Genomic DNA, 17,838 nt, shown 5'->3' on the forward strand with positions numbered 1-17,838 from the left:
GGGGCGGCGGCGCCACTGCCGGAGGCAAATCGATGAACCGGAATAATCCGAAGGAGCGATACCGGGGGGGGGGCGGCGCGGAGAAAGCGAAAGTTAGCGCGCCGTCGCCTGATGATGATGTCACGAGGGTTCCGTTTCAAAATAAAAGTCGGCAGGCGAGGAGAGAACGGCGCAAAGTGAGAGCGCTTCGTTACGGGCACTTGACCAGTTCCTTTTCAAAGGATCTGGACTTGCTTCTGTATATATTCTGTATCTATTCCTTTTACTCCACTACTTTTAAAAGTAAATATATATGCCGTTTGATTCTACTACATTACAGTCACCTGACTTCAGTAAAAAAATATATATATATTTTTTTTTTAAAAGCGAAGAAAATCAGTGACTGGATCCATCGAGCTGCTAAGCAAACAATAAATTAGCTGTGACCTTCATTCCAAAATGAAGGTAAAGATGGAGACACGCAGCGGAGCGGATGGTGTTATATCTCTTTATTGAGGGGTTGGCTGTAGAAAAGGAGCAAGCTCTCCGACGTAAGTAAGCACCCTCATAAACTTTAGAAAATGAACATCCCCGGCCTCGCCCGACAGGGGTTTGCTCAAGAACCGAAAAGGTGTTCAAAAGGGGGAAAGCGAGAAGCACTGCGAAACCCCAAATAAAATGAAGACGTTCCACAAATTAGTGAGGCTCCCGATGCCGCGTTATTTAAATAAGAGTTAAATGAAAAATCACAAATTTGAGACCTGGGTTGTTTTTTTCTCAGTGCACATTACAATGGCATGTAACATAAGTTAAACACAAAATAAAAGGAATTCTATAAATGGCATACCCTGGAATTACACAAGAAAAGGAAATATATAAATACTGGGTGCTGCTGTCTAAGGCATCTTTAATTCAATAAAAAAAGAGATCATCTAGTTTTACAAAGCAGGAATGAAGCTATACAATATCACATTATATTTTATTCCTTACACACTGTACACAGTCCACTTCCTCCAGGCCTGGCCAGGCCAGCCAAAATATGAGGCAGTGTCACTTTTTTAACGTGATGTAATTTACATTTCGATCTGTGTCTGTCGGACACGTGTTGTATTTACATATTCTGAGATACAATACACATAAATATGAGCAAGCTCTTTCCAACCCCCGACAGCCGCCCAAGTCTCCAGAAACATTTATTTTGTAAAGGAATAAACCGGTAGAGAAAAAAAGCTTCCTGTCCTGTGAGGGCTTGTAAGAGCGTCCAACCTGTCCCAAGTTAAAAGTGCTTCATAAATACATTTGACATGACCTTAAGCATACACATACCGTTGTGCTACGTTAGTTGTAGTACCAGGTTGGACTGCGTGCCAACTCATTTGGTTGCACCGTACATTGAATGCACAGTGTGGGAGAATTTGACTGCACCATAGCAAAACCCATTAAACACAGAAGGTAAAACTGCCACATGCTTCGTCATTGCACAAGTTGAGGGAAAAAAGAAAAAAAAATCCTATTTACTTATAAGTTGGTCTACTTTTTTAATGAGTCACTCCAAAACAAAGAATATAAAATTTCAAAATGTACGCTCGTGGTTTGTTAGAAAAAGGTCAGTAGGTCTTACCAAAATAAAGCAAGTGAAGACATTTTTGTAGATCAAATGATATTAAATAACTAAATGAATACTGTACAGTAGGCATAATGCTGGTCTCCTGTTTACATCATAGAAATCAAATGGGAATTCAAAATTATGGCCATTTTATAGCCAGTAAGCCATTTACAAACCAAGCCAGAAAAAGGCTTTGGACCTTTTAGGGGCTGGAAAAGCTTTTCAAAGGCCCGAAAAGATTGAGACTTTTTTTTTGCATCTTGTGACGGTGATTGTCAGAAGTCAGGCCAGTATTTCAAAATTAAATTCTATAAATTATAGTTACATGGAGTTGCAGCATTTCTGTCTGCGTTCTTCCAGAAGCCAGGCAGGTCCTCTGATAAGACTCGGACAGGTGAGTTCTGTTTGGTATGCGTGAGACACTGCACCGGGTTTTAAGGTGGCCCGGATGGAACCCGAACAGCTGGCCTGAGAGCAAACAAGCACAAAATGACAAGAATACCAATTCCGAGGTAAACCGGAGCAGTCCAGGAGCGGGGTTTCAATAAGGGCTTAAAATAACATTTTCTTTGTCCCCTGGCACCGAGCGGCCTTTAAACACACCGCCCGATTTTCCATTTCCGACAAATCGACAGAAGCCTTTAAATTCGGAGAGGGGGGGGGGGGAAATGATGAGAGGGAAACGGAGAGGAAGTGTGACTGGAGTCCTGCAGGCTGAAGGCGCCCGCGACCGTGGTACGCTGTTCCTTCACGCCTTTTGGCGTCTGGCAGATGCCGAACATCAGCATCGTTAGCCCCCCCCCGCCGACTGTCTCACCGTCCTGCATGCCCAGTCTGCCCAGTTTGCGTACCCAACCTGGCAGTCTATCAGGCGGGTGGGCGACAAAATCTTATCTTATCTTATATTTGCTGTAAAAGACTGTTTTCTGGGAGGGGGGGGGGGCTATGTACACAGGGCGGTACGGGGGGGGGGATGAGGCCCTTCTTCTTTTTGGAGTAGTTCCCATTATGGGACAACAGAATAGACGCCTCCGAGGTTCCTCCCCCACCCCTCCGTTTTGGGGAGGGGGCAGGGTTCTGGGTCTTGGGAGTGCGTCTGTGAATGCACGCGTCATTGCTGTCCGCTCACAAGTTCTTGGTGTTGATGTGAGTTTTGTAATGCTTCGTCAGGTGGTCACTCCTCATGAAGCGTTTCTGGCACTGGTTGCACTCAAACCGCTTGTCTCCTGCCGGAGGAACAAGAGCATCATGGTTATTACACACCATTCAGGTCCTCACAAGGTACAGTTATCATAAAAACACCAATTTGGTCCTCACAAGATATAGTTATCAAAAACCACCATTTAGGTCCTCACAAGGTACAGTTATCATAAACACACCGTTCCGGTCCTCACAAGGTTCCGTTATCATAAACACACTGTGCAGGTTCTCACAAGGTACCATTATCGTAAGCAAACTATTCAGATACGGAACACACTGGAATCTGAAGCAGCATTAAAATGAACTAAACAACAACAGTGAATAATTACGTTTCATGTCATGACACACTTCTTTTGAGGGTTTCCGCGGTTACCGGCATTAAACGGAGTTCAGGTGTACGACGATGACATCACTCGTCCAGCGCCCGGCCCACAGTCGTTCCGCCTTTTTTTTTTGTTTGTTTTTGAATAGAAATAAAACCCATTTTGTTCGTTTGGCTGTATCAGCGCTGACGTTGATCAAATTTAAAAAAAAAAACTATGAGTAAAACACCAAAGCGTGCGATCAATCCTGGGTGGGACGCTACGAAAGTCACGGTGGAGGAGGCTGCGGGAGACCTCGCACCAGGTCTCCATCGGGACCCGCCTCCCTCCGTCCGTCACTCGTGCCCGTGCACGGCGGGGACACCGCCACAGTAAACCCCACCCTGAATGAGGCGTCTCCAACCGTCTGGCTCGGGCAAACTGTCTGTCTGCCCAATCCCCAATCTCAACACACGGCTCCCCTGCGTCAGGAAGACAGACGGCTCCCCTGCGTCAGGTAGACAGAAGGCTCCCCTGCGTCAGGTAGACAGACGGCTCCCCTGCGTCAGGTAGACAGGCGTCGCGACCAGTTTCATTCGACGCCTCAAGGGCACAGTGGCGCCGTCAAACACAACGAGATACAAATCAAACGACAATCAAACTCTCAACCGCATTTGACAGCTGACCGTCAACGCCGCCGCCACGGCTACGTCCGAGCCCCCGTCCGTAGCTCCGAGCACAAACCCCAAAGAGCGAGAGGGAAGGCGGGGGACAACGGGCCCGGGCGGCTCAACCCGGGAGGGGGCGGCCACCTCGGCCCCGGCCGGTACCTGTGTGCGTCCGGGCGTGGCGCTGCAGCTCGTCGCTGCGTGTGAACCGCTTCCCGCAGAACACCCAGTTGCAGACGAAGGGGCGCTCGCCGGTGTGCAGGCGGACGTGCGCCCTCAGCAGCGACGTCTTCCTGAAGGTCTTCTCGCAGCCGGGGATGTGGCAGATGTGCTTCCTCTTGCCCACCTCGCCGGGCCTGCAGGGGGGGGGGGACAAAGGCAGGCGTCGGTGGAGCCCGGCGGACAGACACGTACGGGAGGAGTCGCCGCCGTTTGAAATGACGTCGAGGAGGCTCAGCGTGACGTGCATGAGGCCACAGAGCAGCTGACCCTAGTGAGTCCAAACCTCCACGGAAAGCAGTGAAGCTGTGATGAAAACAGCCATTACTCTGCATTCCGTAAACATCCCGGAGATGGAATAACCGTGTGATTTTACGACCAATAATTTTGCCGGGGGCCCCTCTTTGACCGAGTGAGGGGCCCCGCTCGGGCGGCCCTGGAACTCACCTCTTGTCTGCGTCTTTGCAGTTAGGGCAGGTGCAGGCCATGCGGCGCTTCTTCTCCCCCGGCTGGCTGGGAAGCTCCAGGGTGAGGGTCTGGTCCACCTGCACCGCCTGCTGGCCCTGGGGCCCCGCCAGCTGGAGGCCCCCGCCCTGCACCGTCTGCACTGTTAGGTGCTGCTGGCCTGCCGACACCACAAGATTTTTTTGGCGGATGCCTCGTTTTTGATGATCTATCCATTCTATGCTTTCGTAAGGAATTCACACGCCAGGTACATTATCATTATTGATGTGAACATGATGCCGGAGCCAGACTCGGCTCTCCGTGTTCCTCTCCGCCATGGGGGAGCCCGGGTCCGAGTCCGTAAAAACATATTAATGATTCACCTTATTTGTAATTCCCCGTTGAAATGATATCCCCGTGTATTTTGTAATCCATCTCTTTATCCTGTTATTGTGATGGATACTGACTGAAAAAAAAAAAGACGGCTTGACTTCTCTTTTGACTGACGGGCTTACGACTGATTTTTTTTTTACTAACTGTGATCCTTACGCGACAACGACATTTAGTTCGGCGATATCATTTTCCCAGGATGTCTTGGGGCTCGTTGTGACGACATCCTTAGTTCAGTCATCCGTTGTGATTCTTAGCATGAACGCAAGACAATTCAAAGGGAAATAAACAACGGCATTTTTAAAGGAATATTTGCTCTCATGCCGCACGTCGACTGAAAGTAAACTTTATTTTAAAAAAGATATGTATATATATATATATATATATATATATATATATATATATATGATGTCACAAATTGCATCGGGGTAGACAACAAAAATCGGCGGCATTCAATTGGTCCGGCTTTAGGAATTTGTTCTGCAGCCGCGTGGAACTGAGCGACGCGGGTCCGACCAACGAAGAGTCTGGACTCACTCCGGTGCCATTTACACAGAATTAATTCCCGTTAGAACGCCGTTCACAACCCAGGGCGAGCGACCTTCTCACCCCAGTTCCTCTGTCGCCCACGGTGCGCTGACCCCACTCCAACACATCCAGCAACTAGTCTTACCGAGCGACTAGTGGTTTAAAATGACACCGCCCAAATACTTAAATGAACAGTTTTGTACAGTTATTCAATACATATTTCAATCACTTGACCACCCATAATGTAGTCGTGTAAAAATAATTTGGATGGGGAGGAGTGGTGGCATTTTATGCAACTGAATGCTTCCATTCACATGATGGGTGTCGTACAAATAAAAAGGTATTGAATGAAGTACTCTGTTGGTGTCGGTATCACTTTAAGGGAACTGGTATTGGTACTAGTCTCCTCCTTTTTTAAACAACACCCAGCCCTGTGCCCTATAAACAACCAGAGCACACGCTCTGCTGTAATGACACTTGATACGCAGTCTGCACAATTTTTGTAAATTGTCGGGCGATAGATAAAATGTCACATTTTAGAAATAAAAATTGGTGCGGCACTGAACTGCTTTGGTAGTTGGTGCGCAAATGCTCACCCTGAAATAATTTTGACCGTGCATTTCTGGCTTCGGTCTCGCCAGTTATGTGCACCCCCGTGCCTACGCCACTGGCAGTCGAGCCTCACAAATTTACCGGCACTCCGCCAAAATGTGTTAATTTTACACCCCGATGAGAACAGTAGAACAATCCATGAAGTTTAGAAAACTGTCTTACTTTACTGTGAGAAATGTAATTATATCACCATATTAAAAAACATCTCATGGAACAAATACACTCAAACACAGAAAATAAATACTTCAATTAATTTCTGACTGGTGTTATTTTTTTCCATAAATTATATTTATGGAAAAATGGTCGCATAGCTTCCAAGCAAAGTATCCACAATTTCTGATCAATAATTGCAGCAAGAGAATTGACTCACGTCGGAGTTCTGTTTTTGTATTTTTTAACCCAGCCCTAATAAATGAGTGTGCGCTGACTCACCCCCGGCGTTGGTGATGGTGACGGGGACTCCCTGCACCTGGACGCCGTTGATGCTGATGGTCTGGACGGCCTGCGCTGCCGAGGAGAGCTGGGCGGCGTTCAGCGCGATCATCCCCCCGGCGGGAGCGATCTTAGCCAGGGTCCTCTCCTTCCGCACCCCCGCCAGCGCCCTCTTGGCGCCGGCCGTGGGCGAGGTGGCGGTGCCAGTCACCGACACGGTGGGTGCGGCCGCCGTCGCGGCCTCCTGGATCTGGACCGTCTGCCACTCCCCCGACTGCGTCTTGATCAGGATCTGGGGGGACACGTGATTCCGTCTGCCTGGTCAGCGCGGTCCTGACCCGGCTGCTCGAGTCACAGATTCTCTTCAAAGTTCCGCGCGGGACTCTTTCAGAAACTTTGAAGCGCCTCCTTCAAAAGGAGATTTCACTTGTTTTTTTAAGGGCGGGCCCGACACTAACTTTGAGAAGTGGTCGCCAAGTTGGCAACCACAGATCGGCTGTTGGTAGCCAAGACTGACAATTATTGAATTTCAATCATTTCAGTAATTTCATAATTGAGACACAATGACGCTATACAATTATAATAAAATAACATTTCTAAATGTTTCAGTGTAAATCAATGCCAGGATAGTTGGCGAAAATATCTGAACAGATGAAGGCGTACCGCCCTAATTCATATGTATTTTTACATGAAAAGTGGTTAACAACCAGTTACCCGGGGCAACCGGGCACTACTGTCGAGCTCTGAGAGCGGTAGGTCAGGCCTTCAGCGAGGTTGTGCAATGAGCAGTTATAAATGATTGGAACCAACACTTTATCAAGGCCGAGGTTGAAAATAGCAAAATCCATCATTTAAAGTTGATAAAGCTGAGATTTAGGATCAGACTAGGATCTGAGGACCTGAGAGCCGACCTGCGTTTGTGAGGCCTCCGCCGGCGCCACCTGCAGGCTGGGTGGGGCCGACTGCCTCTGTGGGACGGGGGGCAGTGTGGCGGAGGCTGCCTGGACCACCTTTAGCGCCTGCTGAGGGATCTGAACCACCTGGCTCTCCTGCTTGGGCTGCACGAGCTGGACCTGCTGCACCACGGCGGGCTGCCCGGGGCTCTGCACGATCAGAAGGTTGTTCCCGGCCTGCAGACACAAAAGAGAACCGTGCGAGGAAAGGAATTAGGAAGAGGGGAGGGGAAAACAAACTAACTTATTGTGTCCATGTACACTGACACGTCAGACACTAGTGGCGAGTCCAAGTCAGCTCAAACTTCAGTACGACACAGCACAGGGTTCACGGTTTGTTGTTGTGGAAAAAGTACTTGAACGCCACACTCGTGTAAAAGTAGAGATATCTTACAAAAGAAAACTACTCCGGTCAAAGTGAATGTCTAGAATTATACTTGACTAAACGCCTAAAAGTAGCTGATATTAAATGTACTTAAGCATCAAAAGCAAAAGTAAATGCTTTGGAGAATACAGCAATTTCTTTCAATTTGATATGAGCTTAGTTTTTTTTTTGTTTTGCTCCGTTTCTATTCTGGTTGCCAATATTTCCGTAAATTTTGCTAAGAATGAGAGGCTTCATTTGGTGAAACGTATCTTTCACTCTCACATAAAGAAAACGTTTGTTGTAAATATGGCCCTGGGTGTCGGTCTCCACCGCAGCCGGTGCTGGCGGGGCAGCATCGATGCTGGAGGGGGCCATCGCTGTGGGCGTGGCGCTCCAACACACTGCTCCAGCTGTGCACCTGTGCTTCTTCAGTAGCCATGCCACAAAAACTAAACTCAACATGCGCGGGGTTCCCGTGTTTCCATGACAAACCCGGGCCATCCCCAACCCGTGGACAAAGAGAAAAAAAAAAAAAACAACCTGCTTCGACACTTTAAAAAGTAGCCCAATTCCACGGGAAAACCACGGACGTGGCAACTCTAAACACGGCTCCAGAGTGTTTGTTTACACCCAGCTTGCTGCTGATATGACCCTTGATTGGAACATGAAACTGGTGACAAATGGCTTCACTACCGGCACTGGCTTCAAGTTTTCCTCCGATTTTAATCTGGAGCGCATTAACAAAGCTGTTCGGGGGAAATGTATTGCAGTAAAGTATAGTTTTTTTGGGGGCTAAAGGTAGCTAGGTAAAAGTAAAAGTTGACAGAAATATAATAACTCAACTAAAGTACAGATACTCGCAAAGAATACTTAAGTACAGTAACAAAGTATTTTTACTGTTGCTTTTCGTCACTGACGGTTTGATAAAGTCATGATATTATCAACAAATAAAGACTCCTTGATTCCATTCTAACATCAAATATGCAAAAACACTGAAATGAGGTAGAACAATTACTCACAGTTTGTTTGATTCATTGATTGATCTTTCTTATATAGTTTTAATAAACCTTCTAAAAAATATATATATCCATTATATACACATATATATATATATATACACACACACACAGCGTGTGTGTGTGTGTGTGTATTTTGCCCGTGGACTCATTGCAGCCAGCGGAGCAGCAATATCAGCAACAAATACCAGGTGGGACTGGTGCTACTATGGCTTGGTCCAGTTATTACATTATCTAATCTAGCAGCAGGTTTATTCCGTTCTGAGCAGCAACGCAAACCTGAATGATGTTGTCGGCAGCCTCTATCAGGATGGTCTCCATCTGCTCCGGAGGAGGGGGCGAGGCGGGCTGCGGGACTGGAGGCTGTGCCGCCAAAACCACTTTCTTCTTCTTCCCCCGCCTTCCCTTCATTGGAGTGGGAGGAGCTGCCGCCGCTGTCTCCGTGGCGATCTGGGTCCCGCCCACCTCGCCGGTGGCAACGTTGAGCGGCAGCATGAGGCCACCGGGAAGCTGCACCACTCCGGATCCCACGCTGCTGGGTTTCCGGCCCCTGGGGGACGGCTTGATGGTCTTCTGCGGCGTGACAGGGGTGGTGGCGAGCGCCGGCATGGCCATGGGCGTGGTGATGATGGCCTGGTTGGTACCGGGGATGAGCTGGATCTGGCCCCCCTGGGGCATCACCTGGATGGTCTGGGAGCCCTGGAGCTGGGGAACCACCTGGTACTGGATGTTTGCGGGCGACGGTGTGCTGGTGCGTGCCGGGCTCTGGATGGTGAGCACGATGGGGCTGCCGGCCCCGGTGGAGCCCAGGCCGGCCGGCAGCTGGATCATGTTGCCCTTGGCCGACAGGAAGCCCAGGTTTTTTGGCGGCGCCGGGGCGATGGGGGCCGGCTTGATGGGGAGGAGCCTTCGCGGCTGGGGCTGAGCTGGGGGGGTGCTGACGGGGGCCTGGGCAGCAGGGGGGCCGATCTTACTGCAGGTGGCAGCCAGGAGGGCCAAAGGGGAGGGCTGCGAGTCCTGGGACGGAAGAGAAGTTCAGAGGCCGCACACAGAAAATGTAACCTCATCTAGGAAGTAAGAAAGAGATGCTGAGTCGGGCTGGGTTAAAAAAAAAAATCCATACTCTGATACGATTTGAAAATTGTAACAATGAAAAGTTGACAGATATACTATTTTAACTATTTTGCACTTAAATAAAACATTACATTTCTTTATGAGACTGAATTTGTCCAGTGAAATATTTTTGTCATGCATATCAGTACATTGACAAAAAGTTGGTAGCAATTCTCATAATGCACAAAATGTCAAAATATCAACATAGAATCGTATGGCTAGCCGTCTCGTCCATGACAGTTAATCAGAGCTGGCGTCACTCACTTGCAAGGAGGGGGCAGAGGGCTGGAGGTACTCGCTGGGACTGACAGCAACAGTGGTGGCCATACTGTCCTGTTGTTCTGCAAAAACACGGCCACAGCACGGTTCAGATACGAGCCCGACGAACCCACACCCCAAACCCATCCGGCCTGAGAGGAGCTCAAGCGTCCGCGGTGTCGCACCGTGAAGTTGTCGGTACAACTTGCATCGTTCCGCATAAAGTGATGCGATGGATACGACGTGCGTTTTCGAATTACCTTTGTACTGAGTATGAAATCACTTAGAAACCAACTAGCTTGTTGGACTGATGCCAGCCACTGGGGCGGCACAAACAGACCCGCGCCAGTGAAACTTCCTTTTCATAATCTCCGTTATTGTTTCAGTAAACTGGTTATTCTTCTCATCTTACTTTCGTCGAGCCTCCAGTGTGTGGTTCAGGTGGACATTATCAAACGGGCTCATTGGGGGGGGGTTGTCATGGTGACGGTCCCACCTCATACTCAACAGGGAAGAGTCACAGGGTTCGTGCGTGTGTTTACACTTCGCCTCTGGTCAGAATATTCCACTAAAAGTACGATGACATTCAGTAACAGCTGATGTGTGAGTGGAGCTGAACGCTCGGACGTTTTGTGTTTTTTTTATTCCAGGAAGAGGAACCGGTGGGGGGGGTTAGTTCCTTTACATATATACTCAAGTAAAAACAACAGATTCCAAGTCTGCTCTGGGGAAACGTATGTACGACCCCGCTAGTCCACCACTAGTCACCACCCACCACCGGCAGCAGCAGCGAATCGCGGCCTGATAACAGGCTTCCTGGGCTGCCCCGACGCCGCGGGGCGGCAGCTCGCTCGGTCGCACCGAAACCACGGCGCCGACGCCGACGCGCGGACCGGTGCGAAACGGCGGCGTCGCCCGCGTGGGAGCGGCCGGCGGGGCCGGTGTAACGCGGGGGGCCGGTCTAACGCGGGGCTAGCACGCCGAGCTAGTGGAGCTAGCCAGCCAAACTCTGGAACGTTGCAGAAAAAGCTGCCCCCCGCTCCGGAAGTGCGTCGCTCGGTGATCCCCTCGATGTCCCGACTCGGCCCTGAACGCGATAAGAGTCGTTATCGGTGGAAGTCGACATGTTGGGTGTGAACATGCAGCATATTTTACCGAGTACAAAGTCATATAAACAGCAATGTTTTAATTCCTACCCACCGCTCATGACGACACTCGCTCTCCGGGAGCCTTCGGCAGCAGCCAGAGGGGGGAGGGCCCTATCGCGGCCGCGCACCAATCCGCGGACGAATGCCGGTTGATTGACGGCGACGCCGACCGATCGGCCGGGGGCGACCGGTTGATTGACGTTTGACCGGACCGATCGCGGGGCGAGCCTCCCTCGCCGCCGCCGACGGACGAGCGCTCGGCCAATGGCGTCGGAGATGACGCTCGTCCAGGGCGGGTACCAAAGGTAAACAGCAGCAAGGTTGCGTGCCATAGTCGGCCACAGAGACGCGTAAATACCGTCGCCATTTTGGTCCGGTGTTCGTCCCGCTCTCCGCGCACTAAAACGCGCAGGTTGAAGTAACCTCCTCGTGACAGATTTGCTCCGCAAGTCGTCGTCGTTATATTATAGATGAGGCTACGGAGCGGGAGGTAATGGGAGAGGGGGCATATATATATTTTTTATGTTTTTTTTTAATAACATACATTTTTCATTTTCCATTTGCACCCCTTTCCCCACCATAATGTGTGCAGTTATATGTGCACAACAGTGATAGTTATTATACACGATTCGGTATAAAAGAGCGAAATTTGTGCAGCGCTCGGAGTCAGACACCGCGGCAAGATGGCGGCGCTACGGCCGTATCACGACGGGCCTCTCGGGCTCCACGTCGATAAGAATGACATCCATTTTGATCAATGAGCTTCGAGTCCGACCCGTTGCTCAAATAGACTCTTGTTTTGTTGTTTCTTCCGCCATAATAATTTGTGAAGCGGACAATACCGCGTCTTGATTTTATTTAAAACGGATAACCTGTGCTGTTTTGTTTTTTTTGTTTTGTTTTTTTCCCCCCCTGTCAATCACTGCTTCCGGCTGTCTCTGACGCCATCTACCCAATTCAGTGACGTCAGCTTGGAAGTTAATCGGTATACTTATATACGGTATACTATTCAGTTATTGTCAAATGAAGCCTTCGCGGTTATTTTCATTTTTCTCGAGGCTGAATTTACTTCAATTGGAGTTTTGTTTCAATATAATTAGCTTTGAATATACAGTATTTCCTATTTCAAAGTACAGTAGCACTCCTGCCTTGGATGACAATACCTTTTATTTTATGTTTGAATAAAAAATCAGCGAATAGTTGTTTGTACAGCCTCTGTTTAGTTGGCTGGCAAAATATATATTTTTTATTCTCATAACATTATTACTGTTATTTTATTTATATATACACTTGGAACTTTGCCAACCAATGAAATACAGGCCATTCAAAGAACGCACAGGGGTGGTTTGAACCTGTGGCGGACCAAGGGGTGTGGTCAAGCCGCGGCTGCAGACAGCAGCACGGCTCCCCTTCCCGCGACTGCCACGCTGCCCCGAGTCGGAGCAATCAGCGCCGTGCGCCACGGAGCTGATCTGCTGGCTGAGGAACCCCTCGCGGACCTCGAGGAGGAGCAGATGTTCCTCCGCTGCCAGCTGGAGCGCCTCCTCGCCAGTGTGAGCTCCCAGGAGCACGCCGCGATTGGCTGCCGGCCCGCTGCGTCCGGCCCCAGGACCCACGCGGGACTTGCCGGGTCCCCAGCCCGCCGCACCCACAGGCGTCAGGAGACACCCCCTTTCTTTCCCGCACGATCCCCTCTCGCCAGCCTGGGGGAGGACGGCTGTCTACCAGCCAGGTTCTGTGGTGCCCTGGGACGCTGTTTCCCTTCCCGGGCTGTCCCCTCTCTGTCCCCCGTCAGCGTCTAGTGTAGTGAAATCAGGGACTGGGCAGCCACAACTGCCAGGCCTGCCCCTGGAACTCAGCCAGGTGATCCGGGTTGCCAGCCTGCCAAACCGGCCCCCGATTGTGAAGGGGCCTACCATGTAGCGGTAAGGCGGGTCTACTGGACTCCGGCTGTTTGCAGACAATGGTCCAGTAACGCCTAGTTCAACCCGGGGCTTTGGTGATGGCTTCCCAGATGGAGGTTAATTGTGTGCGTGGGGATGTTCACACGTATCCAATGGCTGGCTCGAAATTCGTAACAAGGGGTAAAAGCATAGGGTACAGGCTGCAGTTAGCTCCCGCCTGTCACACTCCCTGATTTTGGGCACGGATTGGCCAGGGTTTGACACGTTGATGAGAGATCTTGGGGAGTACATTCACTGTTGGAAGGGAGATGTGAGTGTTGTGTGGCGCGCATTGACATGGAGGGGTTGTCGACAGGAGTAACGGGTGTGGGGGCGGCGGAATCCCAAGTGGCATCTTCCTCGGTCCCCTTGACCTTTCCTATCGACGATTTTCCACTCGAGCAGTTGCGGGACGACACCCTATGTGGGGCCTATGAGGGTTTAGTTTAAATCGATGGCGTATGGATGTGCCAAGACGCTGCACTCACCCACCCGTATTTTTCGGTGATTAAGGACAGGTTATATCGAGTGAGCCGTGACACCCAGACAGGAGAGGAAATAACCTAGTTGTTGGTGCCGAAGAGCCGCCAGGAAATGCTTTTCCAGGCAGCTCATCATAAGCTGATGGCAGGTCACCTCGGTCACGATAAAACACGACAGTGGATAATGGCCCGTTTCTATTGGCTGAGCACTTGGGTAGATGTGCATAAATGTTGTGCTGCGTGTCCTGAGTGCCAATTAGTCAACCCTCTGAATATGCCAAGAGTGCCATTGAGGCCCCTCCCCCTAGTCGAGGTCCTGTTCGAAAGACTCAGTATTTACCTCATCAGGCCGTTAGACCCTAGTGCCCGCGTGTATCGTTTGGTGTTAGTCCTAGTGGATTATGCAACCCAGTACCTGAAGGCGGTGCCATTGTGGGATATTACGGCCCAAAGTGTGGCGCAGGCACAGTTTCAGGTCATCTCCTGAGTCGGGTTTCCAAAGGAAATCCTGAGCGACCAGAGCACTACCTTTATGTCACATACACTTTGGGAATTTTACAAGTTACTGGGCGTCGGCTCAATTCGGACCAGCGTTTACCATCCCCGGATCGAGGGTCTGGTGGAATGGTTTAATAGAATGCTGAAAATCATGATAAACCGACATTTTTCTGACTATTGGGGTTCCAGAACAATGGGCGGTCCCCGGAGGCCGAGTCATCCCTGTTCCTGTTGGACCATGACCTGTGACGCTCAGCGGTAAGTGCAGTCCAGTCCACAGCGGCTTCTCCCACTGACTGCACTTCACCCTGTTCAGACGCAAAGGCTGGGATGAGCGTGAGGAACCCTCGGAAGGGGAGAGGGCCATTCACTGGTCCCCCATCCACCATGCTGTACAGGCAGTCACATCCAGACTCTGTTGTACCTCCCCAAACACCTCAGTGCATGGCTACGGGAAGAAAGGATGAATAATTTAAGTGGAATATTACATGAAGTGGAGAAATTCACAATTGCCGTGTGTGTGGGTGTATAAGAGAGAGAGAGAGAGAGAGAGAGAATACATTCATACTCTGTATGGGGTTTGGAGTTCACACAGGCTGAATAATAGTCAAAGGGCTGAAAGTGAAGATGTTTCCCCTCGAACCAAAATCGCTCATAAAGCCAAACAAACATCTGTATCCATCCATCCATTGACATTTGGGTCGAAGAATGAGAGAATACACATTTTCTTTTCTTTTTCTTTTTTTACTGAAAACGTTGAGCCTGTCGTCAGCCTCAGGGTTTGGAGAAATAGGATGAGCAAAGAACAACCAGGCATTGTCAACAAATTAAACCAACAGTTTGAGATCTAGTATTAGAGAGACGAACACTTGGGAGACGAGTTGCGAGGGGAGGAAATTAGGAAACTTGGAACACGTTGCACCCCGTCGATAGACACCCCGGCACAGGAAAAAACAGGTTTAGTTTGAGCCACAGACCAGTAGCAGCTGCCAACTGGTGCCCAGTGGTCATATACTGTGGAAACCGGTCAATTCTATTCCAGGGGCCTCAAACCACCGGCCCGGGGGCCACATCTGGCCTGTGGGACAGTTTATTGCCACTACATGTTTATAATATATTGCTAAACCTGACCTGCAAACTAACTTTAAAATCACAATTCTTATTTAATCCACAGATTTTTACTGAATATTTTCAGAATAGAAAATAGAATAGAATAGAATTGAACAAAAAACATTATGATTATGTGTCTTGTTTTGAGCAGATGTATTATTAGATCAATTACTATGAATCGGACAATGGGCAGTTTGTTTTACCCCAGGAGAAGACATGCTGACCAGTGGCCCCCGTGTACTAAGAGTCTGAGACCCCTGTTCCATTCTGTTTTCCAGAGGTGACAGCCAAATATTTAGGTGTTACAATGTCCAGTGCAGTGTGAAGCCAGCAGAAAATATTTCTTTACTCTGTGCAACAATTACTCTGTGCACGCCGGCCACAACGGAACCTAAAACAGTAGAACCATTGTGTGCACTGGGAGTCAATGTGTTGGGTGCAAGGTGTGGCAGTTTCAGCGAGACACCATTCACCCCACGACGCTTTACTGTCAGAGAGACACCATCAGGATCCACTGACTCCACCGTCTGTCACCAGTTTGAAGACCAGTGTGAAGACCAGTTTGAAGACCAGTTTGAAGACCAGTGTGAAGATCAGTTTAAAGACCAGTGTGAGGACCAGTGTGAAGACCAGTGTGAAGACCAGTTTGAAGACCAGTGTGATATCCCCTTTTGACTTTCCCTGTGAAACAGTCAACGGAACTAAAGGTCAGTGCATCAATAACAGCGCCTGATATCGTGACAGAGCTGTGGTGTCATGAGTGTGTGCGGCCGAATCATGTACCTAACTTCTGCCCCCCCAACGACTCCCACCCCTTCGAGCCGCACCCTGACACAGGTCTGTATCTCAAGCTCTTGCCAACAAGTTCAGAATGCTAAGCCACTTTGCCTGGAGGCCATTAGGTGCCGCATCGGCCGGTATCATCAGTCGCTTTATGGAGACAAGAGGAACCGTAGCCTTCGAGTCCCAGCGGTTCTCGTTTTAACGGAAGTGAAAATTAAATAACAAAGAAACATGGAACATTGCAGCAAACAAGAATAGTACAAACAGACCAGTGCATTGTGTTTCAGAGCCCCAGTTCGTCCAGGAAATAAAATGCTTGCAAACAGCCAGAGCTCAAAGATCAAGCTTTCATGTTTTTTTTTTGTTTTCTTTCAGTGTTTGCATCCCAGAAGACATCTTGACTCTCAGTAAGACCCATTGCTCTTCCTGTTTTTTAGCTTCTCCACATGAGCGCTTTCCATGGATGGTTGTCATCACACCCAACACCCAAACATTCCCTCCTATTCAACGGTCAAAGTCGACAGGTGGGGGGGGGGGGGAGTCAGTCCAAATCCACCCCCGCCCTCACTGATGCAGAGATTTCTGAGGACTTTGATTGGAAGGTGCTGGAAGAGCCAGCAGACCTCATTCCTCCACCAGGAACCTGCAGAGGAAGAGAATCGCAGAGGGGCAGCAAGAGGATAAGGAAAGACAATATATTAAAATAATGAACAAAAACATCATATCCATGAATATAATAATAATAATAATAATAATAATAATAATAATAAATATAGCTGCAGGCAGCAATACACTGGGTTCGGTTTAGTCGTGTTAGGTGCATTTTTCATTTTCTGAAATGCAGCACGATTTTCTGAGTTTCCTTGAACGCAGCATGGTTGCTCGTCTTGCGGAGCAACCACTATGCGTCTACACAGCGCAACCCTCCTGTCTTTAATACAACCGTCTATGTTTTCCTGGAAACCAGAACTTCTCATTGTTGGAACTTGTTAGAACCGTGTTTTCTGTGAAAGCAGAGCTGCACTCTCAGTGACGGTGGCCGTTTGGTACTGTGTGGGGCATCTATTTGTTGAGTTTTTTTGCTTGGATTCCATTTACAGTAAGATACGTTTCCATGAAATACGAAAAAACGTTGCGGTATTTCTGTGGGTAAAAACCTTTGCATAGCTTTTATTTTATTTTCCGATGCCTCGCTGGATCTCGAACGCATCACTCAGTCGCACATTTCAGCGTTTTCCAGGGACGCGCTGACGACATTTTAAGGATTATTTTCTATTATTTCTTAGATTAATCGAGCAAAGTACTGTGGACCACAGATTTAAAATATCAATCTAACAGATCTACTGACATCTGCCAGGTAAGAAGCTATATAAATATACACGTAAATCAATAATTCGGTAACTTCTAAACACTACAGAGTGACCGAGTCCACGCCGCCCAATGGACACAGTCTAACTGGACATTCTCAATCAAAATCTGTACATTCATAGTAAATAATATGATGACGTCATAAAGCGTCTTGCTGTTAATCTCATTTAGTTCATTTTAGAATGAGACCTTTGACGTGTCACTGAACCAAGACCAACTGAATATTTCGGGTTGGTGTTGTTCGGTTTTTCACTATTACGTGCCCCGTATGTGTATCGATTTGGATTAAATTTAAACCATGAGGTCTTTCTGACAGCACGGTTCAAACAAGACGTAAACCTGTTTGTGTGTGAGGCTGAGGATGGTTCTTTAAAATTCAGATAATTTTTCCTCTTACAATAACAATAAGGGGCTGCCAA

At 48.8% G+C, this 17,838-nt stretch overlaps 1 protein-coding gene across 1 annotated transcript; it reads right to left on the reverse strand.

The window, feature by feature from the left end:
• Positions 1-471: 471 nt before the first annotated feature.
• sp2 (sp2 transcription factor) lies at positions 472-11,327 on the reverse strand. Its single transcript, XM_079999178.1, has 8 exons — positions 11,288-11,327; positions 10,094-10,170; positions 8,996-9,733; positions 7,292-7,510; positions 6,381-6,672; positions 4,422-4,599; positions 3,918-4,111; positions 472-2,811 (listed from the first exon to the last, which is right to left on the reverse strand). The coding sequence occupies exons 1-8, from the start codon at positions 11,292-11,294 to the stop codon at positions 2,711-2,713; spliced, it is 1,806 nt and encodes a 601-aa protein (XP_079855304.1). The 5' UTR covers positions 11,295-11,327; the 3' UTR covers positions 472-2,710.
• Between the last annotated feature and the right edge of the window lie 6,511 nt (positions 11,328-17,838).

This window comes from Zeus faber (genome assembly GCF_960531495.2).
Source record: "Zeus faber genome assembly, chromosome: 4".
Taxonomy (NCBI): domain Eukaryota; kingdom Metazoa; phylum Chordata; class Actinopteri; order Zeiformes; family Zeidae; genus Zeus; species Zeus faber.

What these genes read in the sequence shown, in the direction of transcription:
- sp2 (XM_079999178.1), bottom strand. An exon ending in CACCATCACCAACGCCGGGG is followed by an intron (nt 4,600 to 6,380) that starts GTGAGTCAGCGC and finishes TGGTGTCGGCAG; the next exon opens with GCCAGCAGCACCTAACAGTG. An exon ending in TGCAAAGACGCAGACAAGAG is followed by an intron (nt 4,112 to 4,421) that starts GTGAGTTCCAGG and finishes CCCCCCCTGCAG; the next exon opens with GCCCGGCGAGGTGGGCAAGA.